The 11,638-nt window shown below is 46.1% G+C and overlaps 1 protein-coding gene across 1 annotated transcript; it reads left to right on the top strand.

Annotated features, from left to right (window-relative positions):
• The first annotated feature begins 218 nt into the window (after positions 1–218).
• Positions 219–10,714, top strand: LOC105448768. The gene is made up of 3 exons (XM_011687512.1): positions 219–486; positions 1,575–1,775; positions 1,925–10,714. The coding sequence occupies exons 1-3, from the start codon at positions 472–474 to the stop codon at positions 10,523–10,525; spliced, it is 8,817 nt and encodes a 2,938-aa protein (XP_011685814.1). The 5' UTR covers positions 219–471; the 3' UTR covers positions 10,526–10,714.
• Positions 10,715–11,638: the final 924 nt, after the last annotated feature.

An 11,638-nucleotide genomic window follows, 5' to 3' on the forward strand; every position in this document is an offset into this window, starting at 1 on the left:
GCAACCGTAAAGAGTGAATTACACCAAGACCGATAAATAATTCTTGCGATTGATAACCGCTAGATTTACTACGCGCGAAAGTATCCGTATAGAAACAATTTCATAGAAAATTAGTTTGCGCCATTTATTTTCGCACGTTTCCGATACGTCTTGCATTATCGCCTCGCGACGCATACGTGTGGGTGCATTGCCTTACGCGAGAACTGTGCGGCAGTGGGTGATTGCAATGAACGCGATTCGCACTGTGTCGGATAAACGGAAAAGGCACCGAAATCGATTAGTAATTCGTCACCGCGAACAGGCACCGCTATCGATTTAATTGGTCACAGCATTGGCACCGATCGGCGGAGACGTAGACAGGTCCGTCGTCTCCCGACATTGTCGTCTTCGTTTTCATTGTCGCCAATCGCGAAAAGCGAGCGAGCTCCAAGTTAAACCGCTCGCAAAGAGAAAATTGTTTTATTAAGGAATATGCCTCGTAGCACAGTAAGTCTCCAAAATTATAATAGAAAATGGTGATATATATAATTAGTTTAAAACAGATTAATAATCTACATATTTAAATCGAGTATTTCAAACTTTTGCTTTCTGATACAATGTGAATGAATTTCAGTGAAAATAAATTATTATAATAATAATTATGATTGTAAATAGTGATTACGCTTTTGCTTGCACTTCTTTTTACATAGCTTTTATAATTACTAATTATTTTATTGTAAAATTAAACATAATGTAAAAATCATAACGTTACATTGCATTTTAATCACACTATTTTGTGTCAATACGATTGGTGATTACAATTGATGATGACTTACATGCTTAACAATTATAATAATTTTTTAAATAAAATATTATAGTTTATAAAAAAGGGTGATAAATTAAAGTATTTAAAATTATGCGCGGTAGATTTTTTTCTAATTTATTTTTATAAATATTCATAAATACTTATATATTCGTATATTTATTTATGAATTGATTTAATAATATTTAAAATATTTTTTTATAATATATTTTGGATAATAGATTTATAGTACAGTATATTCTTACTTATATTTTTACATAATTTTATTTTTTAAATAATCCTTTTCCTTATTATTTATTCTTTAAATTTATATCTTTATTTAATATCAGTTTTGTTCTCTCTAAAATGATTTAAAATTTAAACACATTGCACATTGCATTAAACAATTAACAGGCTATAGGGTAAGCTATAAATCTGTTTTACGATGTAGAAATAATGTGTCTTAGCTTCGGTGTGCGTATTAATTTCTTATCAGCGTGTATTTTAATTTTAACATAGCGTGCGTATTGTGCCGTGATAAAGCGCAGACATAAAAATTCGAGAGAATAATATCACACTGAAAATGTAGATAGATTTTCATGCACGAGATCATTGATAAGAGAACTATAACAGCGCGCGTGGCACGAAATTTAAAAAAATATTAAAATTCTGTACATTGCATATAGATAAAGAAACATGTTTACTTCTTTCTGAATCAAATTTTCACGAATAAAAGAAATTCAGACAACTTGATAGATATACAATTAAAATGTAACTTAAAACATTTCTCTAGATGGCTAATAGGAGATACGCAGCTTTCGATTATTGCGAAGGTTGCATTACGAAAGGTAAAAGGACGGCGACATTCGAACGTCGATATAACGCTGCAAATTTCCGAATCCCGTTTCGGATAAACTGGACAGTAGTATTGACCGTAATAGTGTCAATATCGGTCTGTCAATTCGCAGAATCCGTTGCTGAACGACAAGTGTCGGTAAGCATAAATAATATCACGTATAAGTACCATCACGTACACACTTGCGTGCTCCTGCGCCACACCACATTACAGCAAGAAGAAAAGGTAAAAAAAAGAGGATAAAAATAACATTTGCTTTTCTTTGCATCTGCCTTTCCACTTGATAGAGCTCGCACGGAAAGAAGCATTACGATCGGCATTGTTCGGTGCGAAGATCGATGGTACCCAGTCAGACTTTACAAAGCGTCGCCGAATATCCAGCTCTCACGCCGCGGGACGTTTTATCGCGTCTGGAGGCTGCCGCTGTTTTGCGCGACAATCTGGTAACGACGTTGGGCCGCGTGCTCCTGCTCTGTCTCGACGACCACGCGAGAGTGCCCTTCGAGCGGATTCACGACGCCGTGCGGAATCGTCGGGTCGCGGTCTACGAGTTTCTGCCGGTCCTGCCGGCGCTGAGGAACAAACTGCCGAAGCAGCAACTGTACAAGCTCCTGCAAATGCTGGAGAGGGTTGACAACCGCTTCGTTTCCGAATACGCGTCGCTCTGCATAAACGCCTTTTCCGACGTCGACGCCGCCCTGGAGCGGCGGGCGCCGCTGCTCGCCGATATGCTGCTCGACATAGACCAGGAAGTGATCGAGTCGGTCTCGCGCGATAAGCGCCGGGCCGACGCGGTGCCGCCGTCCCTGACGAAAGGCATTGACTTTCTGTTACAAGCGGCTCGCGACGGCGACCAGATTCTCAATCTGCGTACAGTGTCCGCGATACTGTTAAATTATCCGGCGTTCGATCTGACGGATCCGGAGGTCCACAACGCCATCAGATTTATCGCGCAACGATTGAAGGAGCGTTCGGGGGGCGCCGAGGACTATCTGCTGCAGTACATGGGGCCGAATCTGGAGAACGCGACGAATTTTCTGAAAACTGTCCTCGAGAGACTGGAGGCGGACGAGCTGTCGTCCGAGGCGATTAGAGAGGCGACCTCGTTGTTGCTACAGAATTTCGACGTCGAGCCTTATCCGACCGATCTCAACTGGAAGGATAACCTGAAGAAGCTCTCGACAAACGATTATTACCCCGTTAACGTCGCCGCCGTGGCTAAATATCTTTTCGATCGTCTCGATGACTCGCATCTCGCACTTCGGGATCTCGACATCGGTTTCCACGAGACGGGCGATCACGCTCTTTTGCAAGTGCTGTCGCGCCTCCGTAGAAAATCACGTCTGCGCCATTTGAGGAAACCTCTGTCCTTGCTGATACCTTTCGTCTCGCAGAAACTGGCGAGCGATGCCAATTACGACTACGCGGTGCCGATTAGCTTCCACGAGGTGAGCGACTATCTGGACTCCTTCGACACACCATGCCTGCAGCGGAACATCAGCGACGTGATGAAAATGCTGCGTCCTCATTTGTCCGAGGATCTGCCGTGGACCTACGCCTTCGGGGACAGACAGGCGAGTGGCGATCCCTGGGAATTAATGCTGACCTCGCTCATCCATTTGAGGAACGTCCCGGTGAACAAGCCGCAAGCGAACCTCATCGATAATTTCATTTACAAAGGTCGCGTCAACGGTTTGACCTCTAAACGAGGGCTGCTCTACGAGACCGGAATCATCTTCCAGAGGGACGATTCGACGGAGGTGGAGGTCGACTTCTTTTCCCTGCTGATGCGCATACCGAACGCCTTCAAGAGTGAGAAGTTCGCTCCTATACTGAATTTTTTCTCCAAGCCGAACATCGTCGATATTCTCGGTTACGAGTTCAACAAGTTCGAATACGAAACACCGAGGAGCTTATTGCTAGCCATGCTGAAAAGAGTGCTGACACTTCCTTCAATCAAATCCGACGAGCCTTTATACAGGGCTCTCCAGAACGCTCACAATTATCTTGCGGAGCCGCTGCTGATCAATCTATATGTCTCGGAGGATCTGCAAATGTTACTAAAAAATCTGCCATACATCGACAGCGATCCACGGTATCTGCCGCTGAAAATACTTTTTAAGAAATGGAAATTATTGACGTATTTGTCGACGTCTTTCAGTCTGGCTGACGTGCACACGCCTATGGAGAGACTTCTGCTCATATTACGGGCCGTGGGGTTGAAAACCACTCAACCGAAGCTCTTAGAAGCGTTGAGCTTCGCCGTAGATAGCATCGACGGACCACCGTTGCCGATTAAAACATTCGATCGCTCGGATTTCGTGTATCTGGTTCAACAATTGCTGTCTCGCAATAAAATACTGCAGGACGAAATTCTCAAGTCGTACGCGTACGTGAACGTCGGCGACTGGAACGTCTCCATCAGCGGAACGCCGGAAAACGTTCTCGCCAGAGCCTTGAATCATCCCATTCATCATATCTCATCGGACGCGAATCTAACCGGCCTCGTGACGCAGGCGGAGGGCATTCTGGAGGAAGAAATTCTGATCAACACCGAGATCCTGAAAAAACAGACGTTGGAAGCGATGATGGAGTATCTGCCGTACAACACGTACGTGAAGCCCGTTAATCTGCTGCTGAGGAAAGCGAATCTGATGGCGCTCGTGCCAGAATTGAATCTCGCGAGTTTAGAAGCAGCCACCGCGCGCGACGCTTTGATTACGCTTCTGAAAAGCTTGACGAAATCTCGCATAATACGCGTGGAAAAGTTGCTGCTGAGACGCATCAGGGCGGCGTTGAGTATCCTGGACAGTGCGAATGAAGACGATCGTCAAACGCCGATTTTCACTTACTTGATCCAGTCGTTGCAAGATCCGAGTAACATCATCTACCAGCCACTTCTGCTAGAAATAAGCAAGTTGGAGAACCTGACGATCTCGCCCGAGGAACGACAGGCTTGGTTGGAAAATCATTTCCAGCAGATCATCGACAGGAATGAGTCGGAGGATCTGACGAAGGCCGCATCGATGATTCTCAGAGAAATTACGTACGACGAGAGTCTGGACAAAGCGTCGCGTGCCAGTAAAGAGCGAATCGGTAAAGCTGTATCGGCCTTGCCTACGGATTCCTTTACCGAGCCACTGAGAAAACTGCTGACACCCGATTGGGCGTACAGCATTCTGCCGGAAAAGCTCAGAAAATCCGATTCGTTGGAGAAGGAGGAGCTCTTGATGGCGATTCTGCACTACGCGAAAAAAAGGGCCGACGTCGCCGTTAACCTTCCTCTAATGAGAGCCATTTCCAAAATCGAGGCAAAATTGAAGGGATATCGAATGGATATCGAATCGCTGAAGACCACAGTTGCTGCCATCAAGGCCGCCGTTTACGATCCCGTTAGAAAGCTTCTAACTGCCGCCGGATTGAATAAGATCAAAGTTACCGTTCCCTCCAGCAGATCGGCTAAAGGAACGCTGCTGGGATTGTTGCATCGTTTGCTGGTGCATCCTGTGATCAAAAAGAACAGCGAAGTTTTCAAAATGTTGAGCGCCATTCGGCAAGACGTGTTCAGCTTCGGGATGGAGGTGGACTTGTTAACTGTACTCGACGACGTGGGAGTCACTTATATTGACGAGCTCGCTCCTGTCAGATTATATTTGCACAGAAGGGATGTCAGCGAGAAGTTCGGACACACCGTCTTCGCGGTTGCCGATCCCAAAAGGCGGTATCGTACGTTACTGTATGCTCTCCAGAAGCAACATCGGATGGACAACGACACGCAATTACTCGATGCGTTCTCAGCGCTGAAAAATGTTCGACCTAACGAGGGAGAAGATATCGCGAGTACGCAGATATCGGACTTCCAAGACATAGTGAATAGCATCCCGCATCGCGTCAGACAACAGTTCGACGTCGAGCATTTATTTAACGCCAATACGCTGTCTCGTTTAACGAGCGATAACGAGATCGTCCAATCGACAATTCCACTGGTTACTTTATTGACCAAGATGACGGATTTGCCGGAAGTCAGTAGTAATTATACCGCGGCGAATGAGTTAAACAAGCTGCTGTCGGACGTCAAAGATTTGAGCTATCCGATTGTCACTGGTTTTCAACTCAGACCGCTGCTGCGGGAACTTGGACACATTCAGCAGATCAACGTGGATTATTTTAATTCCATATTAAATCCCGAAATACTGAGCTACCTGAATACGGACGAACTCTTCGACACCTCCAGTGACAATATCGAGATACTTAAAAATATCGTCGACTATCTATTGCGTGAGGTACCAGCGTTCGTCGATCACAACATGCAACAGCATCTGCAATCGTTCAAGCGCGCTCTGGAATTGATGATAGGTTCCAACAAGCTCTCGAGGAGAGATTTGACTGAGGAAGACTGGAAGAAGATGCTGGTCTTGATACCGCACGAAAAAGACTTTAGACCTATCAAGATTTTCCTGCAGAGCGGAGAAATCCTCAAATATTTTAAGTACAAGGACACAGATTGGAAAATGTTTTCCACTCCGGCTAAGAAATTACTTCATCTGCTGTCGTTGATAAATGACAACGAGATTGAAAATGAGAATGTTTACAAGTCGACGAATAAGCTACGGCGAAATCTTGAGAAACGTTACAATTTCATTACCGAGCAAGACGTTAAAAGCATGCATCGTACTTTGATGAATCTCAATTTTAAATACGATTTAGTGCCTCTTAAGATATTCCTGAATCACGATAATATGATCAAGTATTTATCGCCGGATTTCAAGTACACCCACTACAGCTCGTCAATCGACGCTCTCGCCACTGTGCTGGATAATCTGCTGCGATCATCCAGCTTGAGACGAAAGGCAATTCTTTACAAGACTATGAGATCCGTGAGACAGGCTTTACGCGAGCGCGGTACCTCTGCGGTAAGACAATCGTTTCGCAGGACTTTTTACGAGCGGCTGTCCAGCAAGGATCTCGAATTTGTCAGCTTGTTAAATATGTCCCTGCCGAAAGTACGTCAATTTTTCAAGCCTGAAAAAATAGCGAGTTTACTGCCGGAGTCGTTTAACTTCGACAATCAGCCGACGTACAAGACGAAAGTGCTGCATTTGCTACGACAATTGTTAAAATTAGACACGGACATTCATTCGGAATTGGAGGAGCTTCTCCTGGAAGAGGAGCTTTATCCGGACATTCCGAACATCACGAAGGACGATCTCGTGCCACTCTTGAACATACTTCCCCAAAATGTACCTTACGTGGGGCTCATAAAAAAATACTTGAAGCCTTCCACGTTGATTAAATTATTACCCGGAAATTTCGACATAAAGCACGCGTCAACTCCTAGAGTAGCGTTGCACGATGTATTACTGCTGCTGAGCATCACTATTGGCTCTACGAACGACAAGCTGAAAATATCCCTCGACGCACTCGTAAGCGAACTGACGAAAATCAGCTCCAATGTAGTACCGTACGAATCGATAATCGACAGCAACGATATAAGAGCCATCATAAAAGAGATTCCGTTCAGGTACAACCAAATCAAGCAACTCGAGAGTCGGATGACGATTAAGAAAGTCATCGCGTCCTTACCCTTGAATTTCCAGCTAACCGAATACAAGACGAAGAAACTGCGGGTGCTGGCGGTCTTGGACGAATTATCGAAGAGCTACGCGTTTCGATCTTCCCTACATTCGATCGATTTCGCCAAAAGAATCGTCCGCGGAATGCCGGACACGCCCGCGGTAAACGACACGGAGATCGAGAGACTGTTGTTGCCGCTGCCGTTGACCACCTTTTACGTGAAGCTGCTCGTGAAGAATTGCAAGCTGGCAACGTTGATGCCGCACTTGCCGATTTATTTCAATCTCAGCGGCATAGCGTCGCGGAAGCTGAAGGTCGCGAAGATACTGTATTACTGCAAGCTGACCAATCCCACAGACGTGAGTACGAGACAGGCGTTGATTAACGCCGAAGCCTCGCTGGAGAAATCGCCCGACGTCGACGTTACCCGGGAACACGTGGAAGTTCTGATACGCGCGATACCGTGCACCCATTTCACCTCGATAAAACCGTTGCTGCGAATCCTGTCGAGGACGGACGTCGCGTTGCTTCTTCCCTGGAACTTCGACGTGTATCAAAAGTCGCGCACCTTCAAGCAGCGTATTTTCGATCTACTGACCGCTCTGCGAAACGTCAAGGAGCTGCAAAACGACGAGATATTTTCCGCCCTCGACTCTCTGGAGACGAACGCGAGGTCGTTACCGGAGCAAGCGAACGTGCCGCAGGAACGCGTAACGATCCTGTATAACTCGGCGGTCGTGGCCACCACGCCGTGCTCAGACTATCGGGATTTCGTGTTGAAGCTCGAGAATCTGATACAGATACTGCCGCCGAATTTCCGCTTCCAAGTTGACCTGTCGTCGTCAGTCACCAGTCACAGCGAGTGGTCGATACTTATGCGCTACTCCGCGCTGTTCCTGCGCGATGTGAAGGTAGACGGGTCCATAAAAAACGCGTTTAAAGCTTGCAGGGATAATATAGATAAATACGTAAAGGAGCAAATCTTCTTTTATCTCTCTCATGGGTTAAATAGCACGTCGTCTCAGCAGCTGGCACCGCTAAATCTGTACGCGCTAGGTCACGCGGAGGACGTAGCCGTGCCCGTCGAGGACGTTTATCGCGCTTTCCCTTTTGGCTCTATATACTCCACGCTGCGCGTGATAATGAGGGAATTCGTCAGTAGACCGGGGTTAATCAAGAGCAAATCGTTAATCAACGATATAGAGGTGTTTCTGCACGACTACTTCATGACTACGTTTAGATCATGGTCGATTGGAGAAGTGCATACTGAGATATTTTACGAAATACCGTCACCTTACGAAATCGATCGTGCCATCGATGAGATCCCGAATGATCACACGTACGACGATTTGAGGCTTCTGCTGCGATGTGAAGATATCAAGACGTCGATGGAAAGGTTGCTGCAGTCGGAGGACACGCCGAAACGGTTGCTCCTGCAGATGCTGGAACTGGCCGAGACGAAAGATATCGACGCCGCGATACAACAGAGCATCCGGGCCTTTAAGCCGTCTCTCGTGAATGACGTTCACACGGAGGAAGTTGAGCACGCGCTGAAGCAGATGCGCGACTACAGATATCACGCGAGCAAGATGGACGTCCTTCGAAAATATTTCGTTTCGCGGGGATTCCAGCAAATCTTCGGAAAGGATTTTCTCACGGAGTATCCCACTTACAGAGACAGGCTGTTCGCGATGAACGATATGATGTTGAATATCACGATCGCTCGACCGGGCGAGTTTTCAGCCGAGTATCGCGCGGCGTCGGACCATCTGAATCGCACTCTGCACAACGAGATTAAGATCGAGCGCAGAAAACCGAGAACGATGGACGATATCAATATGCAGTCGCTCTTCTTCGCGCTACCGCGGACGAGAAACGAGAAAATTATCCGCGGTATCATCAAGTTCTTCTCCATTCCTGATTTACTGCGCAAACTGAAATTACCGAGAGACCCGTTCGAGTACGCGACCAAGGGTCGACTCTTGCGGGCTATGATGGACCTGGGCCAGGAGTTGGAAAGCGTGCAGCGGGATCCCGTGCAGCAGGAGGCTCTCGAGTACTTCAGAGATAAAATAACCACCGTCGGTCCCGGCGCGCAGCCGATCGAATTGAAGAGGTACGCGCGCGATTCCAACGTGGACGTGGACCTGTACGGCGTGATGCGGGCCATCGATTACACGAAGACAGACGTGACCGACGCGGTGAGGGTGGCCATGTTTTTCGAGCGTAAGTACGACAATCTGGTGCACGCCGTGGGTTTCGATCACATGGCCTACGCGACGAGGGGCTCGTATCTGAAGGCGCTGTTAGAGCATCTCGTCAACGTTTCCGAGGTGCCTGATGACGTGAAGCAGCACATAACGTCGTTAATACCGGCGGTGAGGCTGGACGGTCCAGGGGAAGAAAGCGTCGATCTGAACACCGACATCGTTTACGAGGAAACGCCGAGTATGAGGATGTTTGGAGACTTTCAGGATGATAAATCTCAATCTCCCAAACCGGTTGTCAATATAGGCACGAATGTGGTGTCGCATACTTTCCGCGAGAACAAAGAATCACTGAACGCCGCCGTCGACAACATGCTCGAGACTATATCGCCATCCGAGGAAGAATACTTCCAAGATATTAACGGAAACGTTTACAACAGCAAAACTCGCGTTGTCATCGGCGCTCCTCATATTGCTCGACGAAAGTTAGATCCCGAGCAATCGCGAGTGCGAGGCACGAGTAACACAGAAATACAATCGGGCACGAATCGCGCGGAATTAAAGAAAAAGAAAAAAGATCGATCAACGAAAAAATTGTTGCTCAGCAATGTTAATATTCCTGCTAATAAAGCCCGCATCGTATATGAGATAATAAAAAAGGCGAATCGCATTAAATCGAGTAGTGATTTGAACAGGCAAGTACAATCGACCAGTTCTGACTATCGTAGCGACGAAGATGATAACAATTCGCTTGTATTTGTGGAACGGGTAGCCGAATCGCCTCCGTTATCCTCGCAGAAATTACTGTCCGAAAAGCTGCCGAAGAATTCGCATCGTTCCCACCAAACGCGTCACAAGTCGAAGAACCGAAAGCTTCTCATTCGACCGGACACAAGTAACGATGTCGAGTACAGTGACGCCGACGGAAATGTGCCAATTGCCAGAATATTACACGACACGTTGCAGAACGAAAAAAGTTTGTCTCTTACTGAGGAGCTAATGGCAGAGCATGCGAGACTCGTTGCCGAAACGTCAAAGACTGTAAAGAAAGATCTTAATAGTAGGCATACGAGGAAAAGAAGGAACATAAAAGATGGCTCGAGGTAAACTAAATTTCGTGAGACACTGTTGCTTATCAATTATTCGTTATATATATATAAATCATTAAAATGTTAGTTATTAATAAATGCATGATAAAAAAGTGTGATAATTGTTTGTTAAAAGTAAACAGAGCAGCTTATAGCTTTAGTGATTATATTTAGGAATAAATGAAAAGAGAAAATATTTTTTTAATCATTTGAAACAATAATTAATTCACTTTCGTTTGTTAATATAAAATAAAAATTACGTTATATTATTTTATGCTAAAAATATGATTTTAAAGTAGAATGATAGAGATTTCAGCTCTTTCATAAATTATAGGCAATGATTGTGAAAGCGATGATTTACAAAGACTCATTGATTAGTAATGTAATTTACATGGAGCTCTAATATTTGGCAAAATAATGAAAGGAATCATTTCGTCGAATTCGAAAAATTTTCAAATTCTGATAGCTCTTAATTTCGAAGTAACGACACATGCGAATTTCAGTATCGTATTCGTCGAAACAGGACAGGAACGCGTAGATATCGCCGGCGATGCGTGCCTATAGGGGCGCGTTCTTTGTGGCGGGCGAAAGACAGGGAGGATGAGAGAGACACATTCCGTTTATGCGCGCGACATGGAGCAGCATGGAAGGAGGTACGTGACACAGACGTCACATTAGATTTGGAGGCTAGACGTGTACCAGCACAAACGTATCTCGCGGCGATCTCGCACACACACCCCCTGCCGCCTCCCCCTCGCGTACCCTCTCCGCTTACCCTTTCTTCCTTTCGCCCGGAGCAAGCACTTTGCTTTTCGGCGGCGCGCGGCTGCGGATTCAGATACTGCGGAAGATAATCTCGATCTACGCCAAACAGCGTGAGCGACTATGCTCGGATAATATAGATAGCATTCAGCCCGCTCCTCTCGCATCTCACCCGTCCGCATAACCCTTTCTCTCTCTGACTCTGTCTCTCTTTCCCTCTTGCTCCTGCGAGCTCCGTCACTCCTTTCTCTCTCTCTCTCTCTGTCTGTTTAAAGGCGACTGAATTCAATAATGCGCCCGTGTATACGAAGCCTGAATGAGGGCATTGTTGGTCCCTCGAACCAGTATACTCTCTCACTCTCGCCCGCTC

The sequence above is a fragment of the Wasmannia auropunctata genome, unplaced genomic scaffold, assembly GCF_000956235.1.
Source record: "Wasmannia auropunctata unplaced genomic scaffold, wasmannia.A_1.0 LD336078.1, whole genome shotgun sequence".
Classification (NCBI taxonomy): domain Eukaryota; kingdom Metazoa; phylum Arthropoda; class Insecta; order Hymenoptera; family Formicidae; genus Wasmannia; species Wasmannia auropunctata.